The sequence below is a fragment of the Pituophis catenifer genome, unplaced genomic scaffold (genome assembly GCF_029215685.1).
Source record: "Pituophis catenifer annectens isolate HBS135680 unplaced genomic scaffold, rPitCat1.0.hap2 SCAF_8, whole genome shotgun sequence".
NCBI lineage: Eukaryota > Metazoa > Chordata > Lepidosauria > Squamata > Colubridae > Pituophis > Pituophis catenifer.
The window spans coordinates 9714790-9738522 of record NW_027256888.1 but is presented as its reverse complement, the minus strand read 5'-3'; the positions used below and the strand labels follow the sequence as shown (position 1 = coordinate 9738522).

General features: G+C 44.7%; 1 protein-coding gene across 1 annotated transcript in view; it reads right to left on the bottom strand.

The window, feature by feature from the left end:
• Positions 1-23733, bottom strand: part of KDR (kinase insert domain receptor) — a 71222-nt gene that overhangs the window by 2142 nt on the left and 45347 nt on the right. The window contains exons 16-29 of the mRNA XM_070948939.1: positions 20375-20481; positions 18377-18512; positions 13801-13905; positions 13311-13424; positions 12883-12971; positions 10394-10538; positions 9110-9210; positions 7536-7658; positions 7185-7296; positions 4852-4951; positions 4137-4242; positions 3025-3176; positions 1077-1173; positions 857-945 (exon numbers count right to left, since the gene is read on the bottom strand). Of these exons, the coding sequence (XP_070805040.1) occupies positions 857-945; positions 1077-1173; positions 3025-3176; positions 4137-4242; positions 4852-4951; positions 7185-7296; positions 7536-7658; positions 9110-9210; positions 10394-10538; positions 12883-12971; positions 13311-13424; positions 13801-13905; positions 18377-18512; positions 20375-20481 (1576 nt within the window). The remainder of the gene's footprint in view (positions 1-856; positions 946-1076; positions 1174-3024; positions 3177-4136; positions 4243-4851; positions 4952-7184; positions 7297-7535; positions 7659-9109; positions 9211-10393; positions 10539-12882; positions 12972-13310; positions 13425-13800; positions 13906-18376; positions 18513-20374; positions 20482-23733) is intronic.

The window sequence follows — 23733 nt, the reverse complement described above, 5'->3', positions numbered from 1 at the left end:
TTGGAGTGGTGGCTCAGTGGCTAAGATGCTGAGTTTGTCGATCAAAAGGTCGGCAGTTCAGCGGTTCGAATCCCTAGTGCTGTGTAACAGGGTGAGCTCCCATTACTTGTCCCAGCTTCTGCCAACCTAGCAGTTCGAAAGCATGTAAAAAATGCAAGTAGAAAAATAGGGACCACCTTTGGTGGGAAGGTAACAGCGTTCCGTGTGCCTTTGACGTTTAGTCATGCCGGCCACATGACCATGGAGACGTCTTTGGACAACGCTGGCTCTTTGGCTTTGAAACAGAGATGAGCACCACCCCCTAGAGTCGGGAACGACTAGCACATATGTGCGAGGGGAACCTTTATCTTTATCTTTTGGAGCAAAAATTAATATCTTATTTTTGGGGAAATACGATATGCATGCATGTATGTACGCATGCATTTATGTGTGTATGTATGTATGCATTTATTCATTTATTTGTGCATGTATGTATGTATGTATGTATTTTATGTATGTTTGTATGTAATTTATTTTCCTGTAGTATGTATGTATGTATGTATGTATGTATGTATGTATGTATGTATGTAATTTATTTTCCTCCCATTTTGCCATAGGTTAACTCTGTGTGACTTACAGCAAAAATATGTCTATACATACACAATTAAAACATAAATAATTAAAACCAAACATTGAAACCTAAGGACACATGGGGAGGGTAGGGGCGGAGTTGAGAGAGGTGGGATCCATTGTTTCTCGATCAACCACCCCTACTGTGCTATTCCCCCACTGGGGCCTCTTTGATTTTTTTTATTGGGAACTACCTTGATTGATTATTTTAATAAAATAGGTGTAATGATTGTTTCTCCAGATTTACCTGAAGGGCAATGCCAGTTCTTTAGCTTTCTCTTCTAATGCCTTTAGTTCTTCGGATGCGAGAATCATCCCGCTGTCTGTCTGATTTTCCTGAAAAAAAAAACGGGGGGAAAAAAAGCTGTTGGGACAATCAATGAAAATACAGACAGACAGACAGATGGACGGACGGACGGACGAAAGCCTCTCCCCACCCCCAAATAGAAGCTATAAAATGGACTTACATCTTGAACCACTTTTATGGTTGGTTCTACAGGCACAGATTCAAAGGTCTTAACACTCACAGGACGACTGCTCCTTTTACTTCCGGTGCGATGCTGACTAAAAAAAGAAATAGATCTCATTAGCGTACCGAAGCTTAATAAAACTGGATGGTCAAAACTTCCCTTGCCTTCTGCAACTATTATCCAAAGCAAGCTTGCAGGCTACTTCTGCTGACTGCCGGCTGCCTGCAATTTGGCAGTTCAAATCTCACCGGCTAAAGGTTGACTCAGCCTTCCATCCTTCCAAGGTGGGTAAAATGAGGACCCAGAGTGTTGGGGGCCATAGGTTGACTCTGTAAACCGCTTAGAGTGGGCTGTAAAAGCACCATGAAGCGGTATATAAGTCTAAGTGCTATTGCTATTGTACAACTAGCACAGAGGTGGGTTTCAGCAGGTTCTGACCAGTTCTGGAGAACCGGTAGCGGAAATTTTGAGTAGTTCAGAGAACCGGTAGTAAAAATTCTGACTGGCCCCGCCCCCATCTATTCTCTGCCTCCTGAGTCCCAGCTGATTGGGAGGAAATGGAGATGTTACAGTATCCTTCCCATGCCATGCCCACCAAGCCACACCCACAGAACCAGTAGTAAAAAATTTTGAAACCCACCACTGAACTAGCATCTCACCAAGCTGTGATCATCAGCAATTTTGATCCCAGGCATCACTCAGAAAATTGCCAGAATCTTGTATGATTTGAATGATTACAATTTTATCCAGTAGAAAGAAGTACTTCCTATGGATCAGGGGTGAAATGCTACCGGTTCGGACCGGTTCGACCCAACCGGTAGCGTCGGTGGTGGCCTTTTTGCATGCGGCAGTGCCAGAAACTGGAAGAGCTGGTCTTCCGTTTTCCTGTGCGAGCATGCACACTGGCCAGTTGATCATCGCGCGTGCATGCACGCCAGAAACCCGGAAGAGTAGCTGGCTAAAACCGGAAGTTCAGTAGGTGAAACCGGAAGTTCATTTTCGGGTGCACGCATGCACCTTGGGCAGCTCCACTTCCTGGTTGCGGCCCAGATGCGTGTGCTCGCTGGGCCGAAAAGGTTCGCCATCACTGCCCTAGGGCACTATGGATGAGTGTAGAATGGATGAGATGAATATTGCATTCATCAAACAGGGGCTATGAGAGTATCAGAGGTTTTGAACCCCTGTCTGGGTAATGATAATACAGATAGTCCTCAAGTTATGACCACAGCTGAATCCCAAATTTATGTTGCTAAGCGAAACATTTGTTAAGTGAGTTTTGTCCCATTTTATGGCTTTTCTTGCCACAGTTGTTAAGTGGATCACTGCATTTGTTAAGTTAGCAACAATGTTGTTAAGTGAATCTGGATTCCCCATTGATTTTGCTTGTCAGAAGGTCGCAAAGGCTGATCACATGACCCCAGGACACTGCAAGTGTCATAAATATGAACCAGTTGCCAAGCATCTTTATTTTGATCATGGGGGATGCTGCAACGGTCATGAATGTGAAAAACGGTCATAAGTCACATTTTTCAGTGCCTTTGTAAATTTCACTGTCGTACGTCGAGGACTATCTGTAATGCAATGGGTCCTCGCGATGTGAGGATGGTGTAACCCTTGTTGCAAGTTCATCAACTTCCCACACTCTCAGTTTGTGGAAACTACATGGCTCTTCTAGCAACAGTGTCTCTGTTACACGGACTCTGAAGGCATTTCTGGGAAGTTAAAAGAAATTGTACAAAATTCATTCATCTATTGTTTACTCATTCATTAGTCACCTCGTCTCTTGAGTAGGACACAAAGTGTTACCATTTAGCGCGATAGATTGCACTGAAATAATGAGCAACACAAATGCCTTTCTCATCTTTGCTAGGATCACCACATCAATTGTCAACCTTGGGAAGGGATTGTCGAACGCTCCCAATGGAATGCTCCCACTATTACAAACCTTGTTTGCGACGTGCTGTCATAAGGGAACTGAGAATCGCATACTTCCTCTTCTTCCTTGCAGGAAACAGGTGACGTTGGCAAGGAGAGTCCAGAATCTTCTTCAGTATGGAGCAACATAACTTGGGGAAGGACAACATAGTCTTTACCATCCTGGTGTGAGAGACAGACAAAAATAAGTTTATTTTTTATTGTTAATGAGTGGAGCAGATGAGGAAAAAAAATTCAGGGAGTTGGTGGCAGCCTACAGAACAGAGGTGGGGAACGATGGTCCCTTTATGACTTGTGGACTTGAACTCCCAGAATTCCTGAGCCCAGCATGGCTGACTTAGGAATTCTGGAAGTTGAAGTCCATAAGTCATAAAAAGCCATTGTGTTCTGCCCCAGCTCTGGATTCCCGAGGATATTGACACACATCAACGGTCCTTATCAAATTTATTAAGTAGCAAGAATAAACCAAAGTCTGGCAAAGGTTGGCAACCAGCCCAGAAAACAAGATATGATAACACTGTTCCAAAAATGCTCTGATGATAATTACAAGTTGTTTCCAGCAAGAAACTTACTAACGGCGTGTGACTTAAATAGGCTAAGGGAGTGGCCAATTATCCTCAAGCCTTACTCTCGAGGAGACCTCCTCCTCCTGAGTAGCCACTCCTGCTTTTTGGCAGCCCTGCGTGCTCAAGCATTGAGGAGAGGCTCCTCCACTTCGCTCTCTCCACTTGAAGGAGCCTCTGGAGGTTCTGAAGGTCCTGGCTGAGTCTCTGCCTCTAGCACCACATCCTCTTCAGCCTCCTCGCTGTCCGACGTGAGCGCCGGCTGCGCAGGCTGCTGGCGTGACACCACACCAGCCTCCTCGTCGTCGGGATCAGCCACGATCCACGCAGGAACACATTGTTCCCCATCCCTGCTGTAGAATCAGTGGTGGTATTTGCCTGAACCGGTTTAGCCACGTTTTCTAAGCTGCGTGCATGTGTGCAAGCCGCGCGTGTGAGCAAAGCGCATGCACAGGCCGTGCACATGCGTGGAAGGTGCGCGTGCACTCACATTTTCAGTGTGTGGCGAACCGGTTGTAAAATTATGTGAAACTCACTTCTGTGTAGAACATTTCCGTACCTTGTGAACATTAGCTTGCAGTAAATTCCCTAAGCTCTCCACCAAATCTGAGAAGGTCGGTCTTTGTTTGGGTTCACCATGCCAGCAGTCCAACATTGTCTGATACCTGGAGAATTAAATCTACTATAAATAAATTTGTCCCCGAATAAAACCCATTCAGCTACTTATGGATGGTTTTTGTTACAAGGAATAAAGGAAGAACGGGAAAAATAGATTTGCTTGGTTTGGCTTTGGCTCTTCTACCCCATTAACATGAAAGCCATGATGGCCGTCTAATGAATGTGTTTTATTTTTATTGGAGCATTCCTAAATGACACGGAAGGAAACAAAATGGATGTGTCAGGTATCTTGAATAAACTTCATTCTCAAACGCAAACTCTAATGAATCACTTTTATTTTAAGAATAGCCGAGTCCGACATTCCTGATTTCATTTTGCAGCCAAACTGGCCCCTCCTTCCAACCCCTCCTCTTCCGCTCTCCAACCCCAATGTCCCATTGGCCATCATGCAGATCCATCTCTACCTCCCGGCACGTTCTTTTCACAGGAATGTAGCCCCCATCCTCGTCTCCCAGGAAACACTATCTGTACATACAAAACTAGGTAAAAGTTCATCTTGTTATGTCAGCGCTGGAAGAGAGCCTAATTTGGAACGCTGACAGGATGTATGATCAACCTCTGCTACAAAACATGTTTGCAGCAATGAAAGTTCTTACATTTCAGGTGTTGTATAATCGGGTGGCCTCATCCGCGTTCCTTCTTTCAATCTTCTACAGAAATCTTCATCAATTTTTACACCTGGGTATGGCGAGGCCCCTAAAATAGTAGATTTCCTTTTTAAAAAAAATGCCTTAAAATTCTGGGCTCATTGTTCCGCTTACCGACACTTCACCAATATGAAAAGTAGCTACAAATTTAACAGGTACATCACTTCAACCAAAGGTGGCGGGAAGATACAGTAGATCAGGCTCTGCAGGTAAACCTTTGGGTCTTTTGGAGAAGATCAGAAAAATGTCAAGACTTCTAAAACAGTTGACTTAACACCGCTCATTTAAAAACTGTTTTGAGTTATGATGGCCTTGCAAAAGATGCTTTACAGCCCCTAAATCATTTGTGGTCTTTGTAAACTGTTGTGCAGTCACATGATCGCATTTCCCTTGGCAACTGGCTCATATTTATGACTGATTGCAACACCCCCCAGTCACATAACTACGATTTCTGGTATTTTTTTGCCAGTATCTGGCAAAAATATGCATTAAAGAATTGCAAAATTTGCAACATAAGAGCTTGTTTGAATCCCAGAGTGGACTTGATCTCCAAGTCCTTCCAAAAATTGAATGTTTGCTGCCACTTGCCAGAAAAATACGCCCATTCAGGAGAATGGGTCCTTACATATGACTTGCAAGACTTGGACTTATGTGTGATTTGCTTAGCAACCACCATAAAAATATTGAAGAATCAGGTCCGTTCACATGGGCTTCTTGACTTATGTGTGTCAAAACTCACAACCAAAATTACAGTCCAAATTGCCGCAATAAATCAAGGGCTTAATAATGTAGCTTAATAATGGGAACAACACAGGGATGAAATGCTCCCGGATTGGACCGGATCGTCCGATCCGGTAGTGATCTTGGCCGGTGGTTCAGCGATCCGGTAGCGATGGCGGAGCAAAGCTCCACCCACCTGCCCGGGTGTCATTACTTCCTGGTTTTAACTAGGAAGTAATGTGTTTTCTACCTTTTGTGCAGGTAAGTAGATTTCACCCTTAGAACAACAGACTGATTCCACCACAAACATTTGGAAGGACTTGGAGATCAAGGCCATTCTAAGATTCAAACAAACTTTTATGAATTTTTCAATTTGGAAATGCATGTTTTTTGTAGACAACTTTAATAGTTATCTGGTAGAGTTCAGATTTCTGGCTGAAAACCATATAGGTACCATATAGGTATCTCCAGCATAGAAAGAATCCATAATAAATCCAATGTGACAACATTAATTTTTTTAAAAAATATCTGGATATTGTTTTGCTATACATTTTCCAACCAAAATACAGGAGTCCTGTAATAGCATATAAAAAGTGCAATAATTTATCATCATGGTCCAATATATTTTTTTATTTTTTTATTTGATTTATATGCCGCCCTTCTCCAGAGACTCAGGGCGGCTTACAGTGCGTTAAGCAATAGCCTTCATCCTTTTGTATATTTATACAAAGTCAGCTTATTGCCCTCACAAACTGGGTCCTCATTTAACCTACCTTAGAAAGGATGGAAGGCTGAGTCAACCTTGAGCCTGGTAAGATTCGAACCTGCAGTAATTGCAGGCAGCTGGTCTTAATAACGGGGTGCTTTAGACCACTGTACTACGAGGGAAAGACTTCTTGATCTAACAAAATAGACACCTTCACTCCCTTATCTTTTGAAACAGCTTCCTGGGTGTCAGAGCACCCCGAAAAATGGGGTGTAATGTTTTAAGAGGAATCCTCCAAAATTAGATGGCAAGGAGTTCCGGACCCATTACAATCCGTGGAACATTTGATCAGCATAATAATATGAACATGAATCAAACTCACAGACATCATCATCTTCTTTTAACAAACCTATAATCCTTTGCAGGGTGGAGTCTGGACAACTGAATGGAGCTGAGTGTTAACTGGCCGGATGCCCTTCCTGTCGCCAATGAGGAGTTTTCTTCAGCAGATACATTCTCATTGTGCCCAGAGAGAGAAATATCTGCCTCTACCTAGGATCGAACTCTCAGTTTCCTGATTGTGAGGTGAGAGCTCAACCTCTAGGTCACCACACCACAATCAAACTAACAGACATAATTGGGTCTTATTGAAGGTCTTGGATTTTATTAAGGAGCAACAAATAAACATATTCCAAATACTTAAATGCCTACTGAATATTCATTTTTTTGTTCTACATTGATGGAGAAATAGGTATCTACAATGACACTGCATTAAAAATAAACAAACACGATTACATTTCAGTAGTCTTAACATTAAACTTTGAGAAGAATTAGCCGGCAAAGACATTTGACTTACCTAATGAAAATATTTCCCACAGCAACACACCAAAAGACCATACATCACTTTGAATTGTGTATACGCGATCAAAAATGGTTTCCGGAGCCATCCATTTAAGGGGTAGTCTAGCCTAAATCGTTAAGAAACAATATTACATATCTAAAATGCCACCAATCGGTAACAAGAACATTGTTGTCATAGTAACTTCCATAAAAGTTAAAGTTATAACATAGTAAAACTTGAAAACTTGTAGTAAACTGATTGCAACATGTTTGCAAATCGTTGAAGTGGAGGTGGGATTAGGGATTTAGGATGTCCTGGTTTAACATTTCAAATAAACGCCTCAAAATTTCAGACCACTGAACTTACATCTCCTTTCCTGACATAATCTGGATCTTTGTAGATATCTCGAGCCAGTCCAAAATCACAGATTTTGACCACGTTGTTCTCCGATAAAAGGATATTGCGAGCAGCCAAATCTCGGTGTATACACTGAAGCAAGATAAACAATGTCACTTCTCTGAATTCTTCCAGAAAATAGGACTAACCTTATCTTAAAAGCTGTAATCTCTGCAAGTCTCAGTTGCATGACCTTATATTTAATAGTAAAAGATTGTCCCCTAGTCTTTAAGCTATCTCCTTAACATGTGTCATGAAAGGTGTGGCTTCTATTGTTCTATCTATTGTTCGATCATGGCCATCATCTTGACTTTTTTCCCGCTCTACAGAAACAAACTGGGCGCATGCACGGAAGGCCAGGTGGAGGTGCATGCGAAGTGAGTATGCACACAGCAAACTGATGGTAAGTGAAACCCACCTCTCTCTACATCCCATGACCTCTGTGGGGTTTACTCCAAGATATGCACATGTTCATGTAGATTCATGAAATAAATTTTAAAAAACTAATCAAAGGAAATGGACAGACCAGCGGTCACCAACTGGTGGTCCGTGGACCACTGGTGGTCCGTGAGAAAATTTTGGTGGTCCGTAGAAAAATTATTTGCACTTTTTATATTGCACTAAATCAGGTGTCCTCAAACTACGGCTCCTGGGACAGATACATGCAATGAATGTTTGTGTTGCTGCAGAGAGTCTCCCCCTTTGGGGTCTTTTTGTGCCGGTCAGAGGGGGGCAGAAATTCCGACTTGGGGTCTGCTTCAGCCTCCTGGTGTGGGGCTTTGGGCGAAGGCTGGAGGGAAGTGCCGCTGGTGGCAAAGAGCTGGAAGGCCTTGTTCTAGTGGGACTACATCATGGCCTAGAACTGGCTGACCATCTCAGCCCGCTGAGCCTCCAGGCACTGGTGCCTGGTCTTGCACTTCCGCAGATCTTCCCTCTGCTTGGAAAGCCTATGCTTGTAGTCCTCAGTGAGGTGCTTCTACTGAGCTTCCTTCTCGGTCAGATCCAATTTGAACTAAGGTATCTGTTTTGCCAACTCTTTCTCATGGTGGCTGCTTAGCTCCAACAACTGCTTCCTGTTGGGGCCCTAAGGAGCCCGGGCAAGGAAGCGAGGAATGGCTGGGAGGGGAGGGGTGAGTAGAGACTGGCGAGGTGCCCCTCGACGTGAGTGACATTGAGTTGACCACGCCCACTCAGTCACATGACCACCTAGCCACGCCCACACAGCGGGTCATTAGGCAGATCATATTAGTGGTCCGCAGGATTTAAAATTATGAATTTACTGGTCCCTGAGGTCCAAAAGGTCGGGGACCCCTGGGACAGGCAGCTTCCAGCTCGTATTTCAATGTTGTTGGTGAATTCACAAGTGCTGATACCTTTACCAAAGCACTTAGGAGTATCAATAGCTGAAGCTCAATAATGCTCTGAAGTCTGGAATGAACGCAAACATTACAGTTTCCTTCCCCCAAGCCTCAAACTTATTACAATTATTTCCTGAAGGATGTCGTCATTCCACAAGTGTCATTTCCCTACAAGAAATTCCTTACTTTCCGGGACGCCAGGAATTCCATCCCCCGAGCCACCTGGAAGCTGTAGCAGATGAGGTCCTCTAGGCTCAGAGAAGCTTTGCAAGGATCTTCTGATGTTGCTGCAAAGAAATGAAAAACGAATTTATACACAATGCATACTCCACAGCTCCCTTCATGGTTCACTGCCTTGTCATGGTGAAGGGGATTGCGTAGCCCAATGAAGCTATGAGCTATGCCAAGATGGACAGGTCATAGCAGAGAGCTTTGACAAAATGTGACCACTGGAGAAGAAAATGGCAACTAACTCCAGTATCTTTGCCATGAAAACCCCATGGACAGTAGCATGTATGGCTGTGAAAGTTAGACCATAAGGAAGGCTGAGTGCCAAACAATTGAGGCCTTTGAACTATGGTGCTGGAGAAGACTCCTGCAAGTTCCTTGGACTGCAAGGCCATCCAACAGGTCAGTCCTAGAGGACATCAACCCTGACTGCTCTTTAGAAGGCCGGATCCTGACGATGAAACTCAAATACTTTGGCCACCTAATGAGAAGGAAGGGCTCACTGGAGAAGAGCCTAATGCTGGGAACGATTGAGGGCAAAAGAAGAAAGGGACGGCAGAGAATGAAGTGGCTGGATGGAGTCACTGAAGCAGTCAGCGTGAGCTTAAATGGACTCCGGGGGATGGTAGAGGACAGGAAGGCCTGAAAGAACGTTGTCCATGGGGTTGCGATGGGTCAGAAACGACTTTGCAACTAACAACAATATACTCTACAGCACATCCTGAGAAATATAGTTAAAATTATAATACGCATGGTGATGATGAAATATTTTCCATGGAAACTGTTGAGGGAGGTATCTACCCTTCATCAGTTGAATTAACAGAGTGGAATATCTTTCATGGGAAATACCTTTGTCTAGTTGACAAATACCTTTATTTGTTGTATAACAGGATTTTAAGAAAAACCTCATTTGTGGATTAGTGAGATATGAGCAGTGAATGAATACCCTGGGAACATCTGACCATGGATGGTGAAGCTAAAGAAATACCAATTAATATTAACACTCTTACTAATTAGCCCTTGAAGGTTTCTTTCTCACAGAAATTAATTCTTGATTTCTTCAGATTATTTGGGTGTATAGAGGGTTTTATTTCATATACAGTAGTGGCCAAAATTGTGGAAACCTCTTGGGAAAAATACACTTTTCCCAAAAGGTTTCCACAATTTTGGCCACTACTGTATTTTATTATTCATTTCAACCTCGGTCGTAACATTTGCTTAAAAAATTATGGCAAATCTCACTTTCTCCTTCTTCCACTTCACTGAGGGATCGCTCCTCGCCAAAACCTGAACTCGCTGAGCTCTGACTGCTTGCAATGCTATCCAAGCGTTTCTTTAGGTCTGCAGAGAAGTCACTGTGTCCTCGCCCAGATCTGGTATTATTGCTCTATGGTTAAAAGAAGTAAGGAAACAATGAAGGCCATCAAATTTTTAACATTCTCGGTGATGGCAAGAAAAAGGAGGGTGCAACCCCACAGCTGCTGAAAAATAATGGAAGCTATATAACAGGAGATGCAAGAAAATATGGCGAAAAAGATAGCACCTATTTTGCTGTTTTACTTTATATACAGTATTTGCTTCACGCGTGCAAAGATTCCACATCGCTGGTTAATCTATGTCATCGTCATCCTTCCTTTAATGAATATCATTGTTACCCCACATTCTAACGTGGTCTTCCTTTTTTTAGCGGTTCATCCCCAGAAATGCTGTTGATATAACTCTTAGCTTGACCAAACTTGGGTGCCCTTGCCTTCAACTGTTTTAAGCAGGGGTGGGCTTCAAAAATTTTAGGAAGTGGTTCTTTGCCCGGTTGCTGGGTGGGCATGGCCATGGTGGGCGTGGCCTAGTTGGCCTCCTGCACCATGGCAGGGGGGACAGTTTTTGCCCTCCCCAGGCTCATGAGACTTTCCTCAAGCCTCCAGGAGGGCGAAAACAGCCTCTCCAGGCTCCGGAGGCCCTCTGTGTCAGCGTTCCAAATTAGGCTCTCTTCCAGCGCTGACATAACAAGATGAACTTTTACCTAGTTTTGTATGTACAGATAGTGTTTCCTGGGAGACGAGGATGGGGGCTACATTCCTGTGAAAAGAACGTGCCGGGAGGTAGAGATGGATCTGCATGATGGCCAATGGGACATTGGGGTTGGAGAGCGGAAGAGGAGGGGGTTGGAAGGAGGGGCCAGTTTGGCTGCAAAATGAAATCAGGAATGTCGGACTCGGCTATTCTTAAAATAAAAGTGATTCATTAGAGTTTGCGTTTGAGAATGAAGTTTATTCAAGATAGCACCGAAACCTGACAGACAGCCAAACTGGCCCCTCCTTCCAACCCCCTCCTCTTCCGCTCTCCAACCCCAATGTCCCATTGGCCATCATGCAGATCCATCTCTACCTCCCGGCACGTTCTTTTCACAGGAATGTAGCCCCCATCCTCGTCTCCCAGGAAACACTATCTGTACATACAAAACTAGGTAAAAGTTCATCTTGTTATGTCAGCGCTGGAAGAGAGCCTAATTTGGAACGCTGACACTCTGGAGACCAGAAAGAGGCCCGTTTCTGGCGTTCCCGAACTTTTGGTAGGCCCATTTTTCGCCCTCCCCAAGCCTCCGTGCATGCCCTGCTCTTACCTGCATCTAAAACGGGCCATGTGGGGACTCCTGGGAGGGGCTGGATGGGAGGGGCCAGCCAGGAGTGGGATGTGGGGGTCCTCCGAATTGCACAGAATCTTAGCTAGAGGTTCTCCCGAACCCCTGCGAACCCCCAGCAGCCAACCCCTGGTTTTAAGCCCAGATGACACTCTTCCATTATCAATGCTGAAGTAAGATTAGATGCTTAGCTAGATATCTTGTTTACATGGAAGGCTGCCATTTTGTTTTGTTTTTTTACCTCAGGTAGCAAAACGCTTGTGGGTGGCTCTGCTCAGGCATTTATGTCTGAGCTTTACATGGATTAAACTCTTAGTGATAACCAACGTAGCTGACTTGAGACCATTGAGTAACATGAGACAGAGAGCCTCAAGGAAGCAAATGCTATTGTAACTGAATAACATTGGCAAAGGCCCCAGACTGTATCCTGATTAGTCAACGGCTTCATGTTGAAATGTTAATTGTGTACTGAGAAAAGAATAGGAGTCCAATTCAGGGGTGGGCTTCAAAAATTTTGCAAGGGGTTCTCTGCCCAGTTGCAGGGTGGGCGTGGTCATGGTGGGTGTGGACTAGTCAGGCTGCTGCACCATGGGAGAGGTGGTTTTGCCCTCCCTGGGCTCCGGAGGCCCTCTGGAGGCTGGAAACGGGCCCATTTCTGGCTTTCCCGAACTTCCAGTAGGCCTGTTTTTCACCCTCCCTGAGGCTCCACGCACGCCCTGCACTTACCTGCATCCAAAATGGGCTGCGTGGGGACTCCTGGGAGGGGTGGGATGGGGTGGGCAGGGCCAGCCAGGAGTGGAATTTGGGGGTTCTCCGAACTGCACAGAATCTTAGCTAGAGGTTCTCCCGAACCCCTGCGAACCTCCAGAAGCCCACCCCTGGTCCAATTGCTCACTAGGTATGAAAAGGACTTAACAAAAGTAGAAGAAGAGAATGGTGGCCACAAAGTCATCCATGGAAGATCGGTGGCTGATGGCTGACCAGAACCTGAATCTTCTATTCTTGTCCCACTTGCTCAACCTCTATATCACACAATGTTCAACAAAGCTCATCATGAATACGGTGAATGGCTCTCCAAGTTCTGAAACCTCACCTTGTACGGAACAAAATCATTTCGCTTGCTTCTTAAGTAGACAGACAAATTTCCAAACTTGCAGTATTCCACAATCACCATGAGTGGACCTGAAGAAAGTACAGTGAGATAAAAAGGGCAGATCGTAAACACATACCAAAGTATGTTTAACGTTAAAAGAGAAGTAGGTCATCAGACAGAATTCAGATAGGAAGACTCAAGAGTATTTACGCAGTCATCAACCTGCCCCATTGACTAATTCTCTATAGGTTTTCTGTTAAAATATTTCTGCTTAGTTTTGTATCTTTTTTTCCTCCTCATTGCTGAACTCCAAGAGAGGTCTACAAGACGAGTTGTCATGTCAATCCATTCATTCATCCATTCAGAGCGAAATCAGTTAACGCTCTATCTAAAATAGATGAGAGATGTTCTTAAGTAGCAACACTGACCTCCTGGCTTGGTGCAAGCTCCAAGTAGGTTGACTACATTGAGATGATGGCCAATATGAATAAGAATTTTGAGTTCAGACATCAAGGCCCGATGTTCACTGTGCGTTGCACCCTCTGCAAAACAAAAGGCACATAGATAATAGCAGTAATAGCAATAGCATTTAGACTTATATACCACTTCCCAGTGCTTTACAGCCCTCTTTAAGCAGTTTACAGAGTCAGCATATTGCCCCCAACAATTTGGGTCCTCATTTTACCCACCTCGGAAGGATGGAAGGCTGAGTCATCCTTGAGCCATTCAGAATCGAACTCCTGGAGTGAGCAGTTAACTGAGTTGGAAGGGACCTTGGAGGTCATCTAGTCCAACCCCCTGCTCACGCAGGAGACCTGTGCTAGGGATTCAAACCGCCGAACTGCCGACCTTTCTGATCGACAAGCTCAATGTCTTAGCCACTGAGCCATCTAGTCAGTGTAGATTCTTGATCCTTACCTTTAAGCATTTTGACTGCTACAGTGCTACAAGTAGTCGTTTTGTCAATTCCAAATGCGTCAGCTTCAATCACTTGACCAAACGCTCCTCGACCAAGTGGCTTTCCTGAATACATAGGAAAAAGAAAAAAAAAGGGATATTTATCCCCAAATGGCAGGAAAGAAATTTACCCATTCCATTCCATTTAAAAAAAATGTGGAAGTAGGAAGGAGTCAACCTGAGAATGCTATCCTAGTTGATTTTGATTCTAACATTTTAACATTCCTGTGAAGTTAGCCAAGAGGCATCAGGGAACTGACACTGGGGTTACTTGACCATTAAGTGCATTTGTAGCTGAAGCAAAATGGGAGCTACAAATATCCTGATCAATTCCCTTAGCCCAATCTACGGACATTCTCAGTCATCCAGACCATAATTGTCTGAAAGGTGGTTTTTTTTCAAAAGGCAACTATGTTTTCTCAGAAGAGTAGGAGGAGGAGAAGGAGAAGAAGGAGGAGGAGAAAGAGGAGGAGGAGGAGGAGAAAGAGGAGAAGGAAAAAGAGGAGGAGAAAGAGGAGGAGGAGGAGGAGGAGGAGGAGGAGGAGAAGAAAGAGGAGGAGGAGGAGAAGAAGGAGAAAGAGGAGGAGGAGGAGGAGAAAGAGGAGGAGGAGAAAAAGAGGAGGAGAAAGAGGAGAAGGAGAAGGAGAAGAAGGAGGAGGAGAAAGAGGACGAGGAGGAGGAGAAAGAGGAGAAGGAGAAAGAGGAGGAGAAAGGAGAAGGAGGAGAAGGAGAAGAAAGAGGAGGAGGAGGAGGAGGAAAAAGAGGAGGAGAAGGAGGAGGAGGAGAAAAAGGAGAAAGAAGAGAAGAAGAAAGAGGAGGAGAAAGAGGACGAGGAGGAGGAGAAAGAGGAGAAGGAGAAAGAGGAGGAGAAAGGAGAAGGAGGAGAAGGAGAAGAAAGAGGAGGAGGAGGAGGAGGAAAAAGAGGAGGAGAAGGAGGAGGAGGAGAAAAAGGAGAAAGAAGAGAAGAAGAAAGAGGAGGAGAAAGAGGAGGAGGAGGAGAAGGAGGAGAAAGAGGAGGAGGAGGAGGAGAAAGAGGAGGAGGAGGAAAAAGGAGGAGAAAGAGGAGGAGGAGGAGGAGGAGGAAGAGGAGAAAGAGGAGGAGAAAGAGGAGGAGGAGGAGGAGGAGGAAGAGGAGAAAGAAGAGAAGGAGAAAGAGGAGGAGAAAGAGGAGGAGGAGGAGACAGAGGAGAAGGAGAAAGAGGAGGAGAAGGAGGAGGAGGAGGAGACAGAGGAGAAGGAGAAAGAGGAGGAGAAGGAGGAGGAGGAGGAGGAGGAGAAGGAGGAGGAGGAGAACAAGGAGGAGGAGAAAGAGGAGGAGGAGGAGACAGAGGAGAAGGAGAAAGAGGAGGAGAAGGAGGAGGAGGAGGAGGAGGAGAAGGAGGAGGAGGAGAACAAGGAGGAGGAGAAAGAGGAGAAGGAGAAAGAGGAGGAGAAAGAGGAGGAGGAGGAGGAGGAGGAGAAGGAGAAGAAGGTGGAGGAGAAAGAGGAGGAGAAAGGAGAAGGAGGAGGAGAAGAAAGAGGAGGAGGAGGAGGAGGAAAAAGAGGAGGAGAAGGAGGAGGAGGAGAAAAAGGAGAAAGAAGAGAAGAAGAAAGAGGAGGAGAAAGAGGAGGAGGAGGAGAAGGAGGAGAAAGAGGAGGAGGAGGAGGAGGAAGAGGAGGAGGAGGAAAAAGGAGGAGAAAGAGGAGGAGGAGGAGGAGGAGGAAGAAGAGGAGAAAGAAGAGAAGGAGAAAGAGGAGGAGAAAGAGGAGGAGGAGGAGACAGAGGAGAAGGAGAAGAAGGTGGAGGAGAAAGAGGAGGAGGTGAAGAAGGAGAAGGAGAAGAAGGAGGAGAAAGAGGAGGAGGAGGAGAAAGAGGAGAAGGAGGAGAAAGAGGAGGAGGAGGAGGAGAAAGAGGAGGAGAAAGAGGAGAAGGAGGAGAAAAAGGAGAAAGAGGAGAAGGAGAAAGAGGAGGAGGAGGAGGAGGAGAAAGAGGAGAAGGAGGAGAAAGAGGAGGAGGAGGAGGAGAAAGAGGAGGAGAAAGAGGAGAAGGAGGAGAAAAAGGAGAAAGAGGAGAAGGAGAAAGAGGAGGAGGAGGAGGAGGAGAAAGAGGAGGAGGAGGAGAAAGAAGAGAAAGAGAAGAAGGTGGAGGAGAAAGAGGAGGAGGTAAAGGAGGAGAAGGAGAAGAAGGAGGAGGAGAAAGAGGAGGAGAAAGAGGAGAAGGAGAAAGAGGAGGAGAAAGAGGAGGAGGAGGAGGAGGAGAACAAGGAGGAGGAGGAGGAGAAAGAGGAGGAGGAGGAGGAGAAAGAGGAGGAGAAAGAGGAGAAGGAGAAAGAGGAGGAGGAGGAGGAGGAGGAGAAAGAGGAGAAGGAGAAAGAGGAGGAGAAAGAGGAGGAGGAGGAGAAAGAGGAGAAGGAGAAGAAGGTGGAGGAGAAAGAGGAGGAGATGAAGAAGGAGAAGGAGAAGAAGGAGAAAGAGGAGGAGAAGGAGGAGAAGGAGGAGGAGGAGGAGAAGGAGGAGGAGGAGAACAAGGAGGAGGAGGAGGAGAAAGAGGAGGAGGAGAAAGAGGAGGAGGAGAAAGAGGAGGAGGAGGAGAAAGAGGAGGAGGAGGAGAAAGAAGAGAAAGAGAAGAAGGTGGAGGAGAAAGAGGAGGAGGTAAAGGAGGAGAAGGAGAAGAAGGAGGAGGAGAAAGAGGAGGAGAAAGAGGAGGAGGTGAAGGAGGAGAAGGAGAAAAAGGAGGAGGAGGAGAAAGAGGAGGAGAAGGAGGAGGAGGAGGAGGAGGAGAAGGAGGAGGAGGAGAACAAGGAGGAGGAGGAGAAAGAGGAGGAGGAGAAAGAGGAGAAGGAGAAAGAGGAGGAGAAAGAGGAGGAGGAGGAGGAGGAGAACAAGGAGGAGGAGGAGGAGAAAGAGGAGGAGGAGGAGGAGAAAGAGGAGGAGAAAGAGGAGAAGGAGAAAGAGGAGGAGGAGGAGGAGGAGGAGAAAGAGGAGAAGGAGAAAGAGGAGGAGAAAGAGGAGGAGGAGGAGAAAGAGGAGAAGGAGAAGAAGGTGGAGGAGAAAGAGGAGGAGGTGAAGAAGGAGAAGGAGAAGAAGGAGAAAGAGGAGGAGAAGGAGGAGAAGGAGGAGGAGGAGGAGAAGGAGGAGGAGGAGAACAAGGAGGAGGAGGAGGAGAAAGAGGAGGAGGAGAAAGAGGAGAAGGAGAAAGAGGAGGAGAAAGAGGAGAAGGAGAAAGAGAAGGAGAAAGAGGAGGAGGAGGAGAAAGAGGAGAAGGAGAAGAAGGAGGAGGAGAAAGAGGAGGAGGAGAAGGAGGTGAAGGAGGAGGCGGCTGCCAACTACATAAATCTGACTACTTTTGGGCCACTCTGTGTCAAAGGCATGTAATTCTGGTTTTCTTGAGAGTTTCTTTTATTATTAAGTAGCATTTTTATGGCTAACGATGACACTATTAATATACAGATTCCAACAGCCACAGCTTTGGCCCATTCTCTGGCGTGTGGCCTAGCTGAGATTTCACCGCTATACACATACTACCAGTGACTTCACCACTCAGAAATGGTGGAAATTACGGATGATGTGCCCGGTCTTTTGCTGTATTCTGCCACACGCCTCTTTGACTGCCTGATGACCTCCCCCCAACTAAAAGATGAGACCTGGCTGGCTTCCAATGCTAATTAAAACCCATGAACCCCCCTGGGAAACTCAAACACGAACCCGTTGACAAAGAATACCCTGAAACGCAGCCCTATAAACAATCTACAATGTCTACACATTTACTCTGTAGTCTTAGAAATGCCAACATATTCTCTGCATTTAAGCATAGCAGTTGAAGTATCAAAGCGGGCAAGAGATGATGGGTAGATGATTTCTTTTTGTTTCTTTATTGTTGTTTTGACTTACTTTTCCTTCTACCCCTCTCTTTTTTTAAAGTATAGAAATTAAAGTATAAAGCAGGCAAGAGATGATGGAGGGATGATTCGTGTTCTCGGTTGTTGTTTTGAATTGTATTTCCCTATCTCTCCCTCTCTATTCTTTTTCTCTTTCTCGCTTGTTGTAGGCAGGTGACATGATTAGAAGTTAGACAGGAAAGAAAGAAAAAGCTTTTTAACACAGGGTGATATGATTAAAAGCTAGAGTAAGAGATAAAAATAAAGGGAATATTAATGTATTACGTTTGTATTTGATAAAATGAAAGTAATAATGAGAAATAGGTGGAATAATGGAATAATGATAGACTGTAACCTAATATAGATGTATATTGTTATGGGAATTTCATAAGTTGATTGAATGTAATAATAATGTTTAATCTGATCAGTTTTGTTTGTATTGGAATGTATGGTGCCCAGATGCTACATGCATTGATTTGACATTTTTATAAAAAATAAAAAACTTTTTTTTTTTTTTAAAAAAAAAAAAGAATTTTCCCAGTGGAGATTTCAAGCACAAATAGGATAACTTCCTAAGTATATTGTGATTCCCCCTATATCCCTATATCCAACCTCCCCCCCAAAAAAAATTCTAATTTAATGGCTATCAGGACATATTGGTCTGTTGGGAGAGAACACACCTAGTTTCAGCCTATCCCGAGGGAATTCCCATCTATTGGCATCGTAAGCGAGACGTTCACACTGCTCATCCATAGGGACTTCATCAGGATCCATGATGATAGACAGGTAGCCAGTTTTCAGTTCTCCTCCATTGGCCTGAAAGGAACACAACATCAACAATTGTAGCTTATGCTTATTACAGGTTGTCCTCAACTTACGACCACAATTGAGCCCAGAATTTAGGTTGCTAAGTGAGTCTTGCCCCATTTTACGACTTTTCTCGCCGCAGTTTGTTGCGTGAATCACTGTGGTTCTTCCATTGGTAAAATGGTTGTTAAATGGTTGTTAAATGGTTGTTAACAATGACTCCCCTTTGACTTTGTGTTGTGACCCCGACCCCCGAGGCCGACTTATCGGAGGGAGAAGGCTCCGAACATGAAGGAGAGGAGTTGGCCAGGCTTCCCTCTCCAGGACCCTCCTCTCTGGCAATGCCTCAGGTGTCTCCCAAGGGAGAAGAGATTGGCCAGGAGCCAGGTATCTCCTCACAGTCGGACAGTGACGGAGATAAGTCTTGGCTGGATCCACGCCAGCTTCGGAGAGACAAGCGCACACAGCAGAAAAGGAGGCGTGCCAGAGATTAAGCTGAGTCACTGGACCACACCCCACAGGGGATATAAGGGGGTGAGGTAGCCATTCAGACTCTGTGACGGACAAAACTAACTACTAGCGAGTCACATTGTATCTTTGCAACAACAATATCTGCCTTGGATTTAATATGGACTGGACTTGACAATTCTTGAACTGTGTGCATTTTGATTGGCTTTATCTGTCGGAGGAACAACCCCTCCCTTTATGGGTAAAGTTCTTGGCAAGCAGCTACTGGGTTGCTGCCAATCCTCTTATCGAAAGAATTTGTTGTCTGCCAGTTTTATTTAACCCCTGGATATCTGTTTGTGTGCGTGTGTGAGACGGGGACAGAACACTTTGCTTGGCGGAAGGGTTGCAAAAGGGGATCACATGACCCTGGGATTCTTCAACCGTCGTAGATGTGAATCGGTTGTCAAGCATCCAAATGTAAATCACATTTAAAGAGCCTTGGTGGCGCAGCAGACTAAAGTGCTGTTAAGTAACACCAGCTGCCTGCAATTACTGCAAGTTCGAATCTCACCAAGCTCAAGGTTGACTCAGCCTTCCATCCTTTCGAGGTAGGTAAAATGAGGACCCAGATTGTGGGGGCAATAAACTGACTTTGTATAAAAAGAACACCGCTTAGGGGGAGCCAAAAAGCCCTACTAAGCAGGTATATACAAAAATATGAAGGCTATTGCTTAACGCATTGTAAGCCGCCCTGAGTCTCCGGAGAAGGGCGGCATATAAATTGAACCAATAAATAAATAAATGAATGAATGAATGAATGAATGAATGAATGAATGAATGAATGAATAAATAAATAAATAAATAAATAAATAAATAAATAAATAAATAAATAAATAAATAAACAAACATGCCCATGGAGATGCTGCAATGGTTGTAAGTATGAAAAACAGACATAAGTCCCGTTTTTCAGTGCCGCTGTAACTTCAAACGGTCACTAAGTGAGCTGTTATAAGTCGAGGACTACCTGTATTGAGTCATCTGCCCTCTCTCACCTTTGCTAGAATGGTTAAGACTTGTTAAGTTTTCTTTTCTTTGTTTCCAGAAATGCAAGAATATTGTTTCCCATAACTGCTCCATATAAGGCACATACCCATCAACCATCCTTAATAACTTGCTTTATTAATATCTGGGCGGGGGGGAGGCCTTTTTTTTCCCCTTTCCCCACCAATTAAAAGCAAAATATTTGGATGCCTTCCATGTTCTGCAGGAATGTGATGCCCCAAGAAGGGGAGTGGGGGGGGGGGAAGCCTCTGTTGATTTCAAGACAAAGCTGAGAAGCAGACAAAAGTAAGGCCATCAGGTTTCATTTGTTATGCAAGAGTAATGCCAACAGGGCAGCGGGGGAGAGTTGATTTCATTACCCGTTTCACAGTCCGCAGGATGATTACGAGGAGCACCCAGAAGAACATGGCAATGATCGCTGTTCCGACAAGAATAATGAGCTCAAGGTTTGTTTTCTCATCAGTCCCTGGGAAGAAACAATGAAATGATTCATTGATAAGTTGCAAAGCCTTTTGGGATCGGCCATCCGCTGAAATACTTAAAGGGCACTCTTGTCCAAGAAAGAAAAACTTTAGATGCCCGACACCTAACAAGTCTACGGCAGCAAAAAAAAAAAACCTGTCAAGAAAATATATTTTTCCTCAGAACAAAATGCAACCATCACATAACCATCATCACTTCCTGTACCACACAAATAAGGTAAAGGTAAAGGTTCCCCTTGTGCATATGTGCTAGTCGTTCCTGACTCTAGGGGGCGGTGCTCATCTCCGTTTCTAAGCCGAAGAGCCAGCGCTATCTGATGACAATTCCGTGGTCATGTGGCCGGCACGACTAAACGCCAAAGGCGCACGGAACGCTGTTACTTTCCCACCAAAGGTGGTGCCTATTTTTCTACTTGCATTTTTTACGTGCTTTCGAACTGCTAGGTTGGCAGAAGCTGCGACAAGTAAAGGGAGCTCACCCCGTTACGCGGCACTAGGGGTTCAAACCGCTGAACCGCCGACCTTTCGATCGACAAGCTCAGCGTCTTAGCCACTGAGCCACCGCGTCCCTGTACCACACAAATACTGAGCACAAATATTGATTACCATACTGTCCCGGTAAACATATGATCAATTCTTCTTCACTATTCTAATATAAGCCAGAGATTTAGATTCACGTCAGAGGTGGTATTCCGGTAGTGTCAACCTGCAGATGGGCCCGTCCACCCGCTATATGGGCACAACCCCATCCTATATCGCTGTGTTTTTTCACACCGCACGCATGCGCGGACAGGGCATGTGAATTGCTGTGTTGTTTGATGTCGCACGCATATGTGGACGGCGCGCATGAGCGAATTGCCATGTTCTGTGATGCCACACACACTTCCGGTACGGGGCGAACTGGTTCCTACAGTATGTGAAGCCTATCTCTGATTGACGTAGCTATGGCATCAATAGTGACCTAGTGATAAGGCCAAACAAATGAAAACCAATGTTGAAGAGCCTTGGTAGTACAGTGGTTTAATGCACCCTGTTATTAACACAGCTGCCTGCAATTTCTGCAGGTTCGAATCTTACCAGGCTCAAGGTTGACTCAGCCTTCCATCCTTTCTAAGGTAGGTTAAATGAGGACCCAGTTTGTGGGGGCAATAAGCTGACTTTGTATAAAATATACAAAAGTATGAAGGCTATTGCTTAACGCCTTGTAAGCCGCCCTGAGTCTCCGGAGAAGGGTGGCATATAAATCAAATTAAAAAAAAAATTGTCCCATTTAAAACAATTGTAGGTTTTTCAGTTGGCCTGAATCTTTCAGCTCGCTTAAGATAGGCGCAACTCCAGAAAAAAAAATGTGACAGTTTAGTAATGAATACATATCAAGGAGAGATCCAAGCTGATGGAAAATGCCAGGGAGCTAGAAATGGATCATTTCATCATGAAATGAAAGAGTAAATAGAAAGTATAATCAGGCTTAGATGATGATAAGTCAACTGTATGAGAAAGACTAATTTTATGAAGGTGAATGGAGAAAGTCAGCTACAGTAGAAGGGGATTACAGTAGAAGGGGTCTAACCAACAGAGGGGACACAATTGGCCTTCCTCCAAATTTGTGGGATTTCAAGCCTCTCATCTTAGTCAATAGGTCTTCTGGGATTTATGTTTCCAAAACCACTTGAGAAGGCAGATAGGGATAAATGAAGGAAACCCTGTCGTTCATCCCATATGAAGTTAGAGATTAGGATAGACACATGGACTCAACAGCACACGCAAATTCTCTTCTAGTATGTTTTTAGAATGCCTAAGAACCAAAAACGCGTCAATAGAGAGAACAAGACAGGCAGACAGAAAGACAGAGAAACAGAGAGAGGGAGAGAAACAGAGTACAAGACAGACAGACAGAGAAACAGAGAGGGAAAGAGAGACATAGAGACTGAGAGCAAGACAGACAGACAGAGAAACAGAGAGAGGGAGAGAGGGAGAACAAGACAGGCAGACAGAAAGACAGAAAGACAGAGAAACAGAGAGAGGGAGAGAGGGAAAGAGAGAGAACAAGACAGGCAGACAGAAAGACAGAAAGACAGAGAAACAGAGAGAGGGAGAGAAACAGAGTACAAGACAGACAGACAGAGAAACAGAGAGGGAAAGAGAGACATAGAGACTGAGAGCAAGACAGACAGACAGAGAAACAGAGAGAGGGAGAGAGGGGGAGAGAGAGAACAAGACAGGCAGACAGAAAGACAGAAAGACAGAGAAACAGAGAGAGGGAGAGAGGGAAAGAGAGAGAACAAGACAGGCAGACAGAAAGACAGAAAGACAGAGAAACAGAGAGAGGGAGAGAAACAGAGTACAAGACAGACAGACAGAGAAACAGAGAGGGAAAGAGAGACATAGAGACTGAGAGCAAGACAGACAGACAGAGAAACAGAGAGAGGGAGAACAAGACAGGCAGACAGAAAGACAGAAAGACAGAGAAACAGAGAGAGGGAGAGAAACAAAGTACAAGACAGACAGACAGAGAAACAGAGAGGAAAAGAGAGACATAGAGACTGAGAGCAAGACAGACAGAGAAACAGAGAGAGGGAGAGAGGGAAAGAGAGAGAACAAGACAGGCAGACAGAAAGACAGAAAGACAGAGAAACAGAGAGAGGGAGAGAAACAAAGTACAAGACAGACAGACAGAGAAACAGAGAGGGAAAGAGAGACATAGAGACTGAGAGCAAGACAGACAGACAGAGAAACAGAGAGAGGGAGAGAGGGGGAAAGAGAGAACAAGACAGGCAGACAGAAAGACAGACAGAGAAACAGAGAGAGGGAGAGAGGGGGGCAGGGGAGGAAGAGAGAGATCAGAGAGGCAGAGAATAAAGCTTCAGTTGTTTCCACTAAAAAAAGGAAAGAAAACATGCTAGATTCTGAGGAAACAAATCTTATTTGTTAAATAACTGGTGTTATATATTTGCACAAAGGATTATTTACAGACATTTTTCATCCAACAATAGAAGTTGCTTAGCACAACACATCCATCACAGGCTGGAGATTGTAAGAATAACAGGATGTAACTCTGACGTGTTTTTTTTTTTTAAAAAAAAAAAGAAGCTTGTGACACTGAAGCAGTACTTTTGAAAAAACGGTATAGGGAAATAGTGTTTTGATATTTAAACATATTAACATGAGATCACAGAGCTGTGCATTGAGTGCCAGAATAGTGTTTTGCAGCATGCAGGGGGGCATGAATAGTTTAC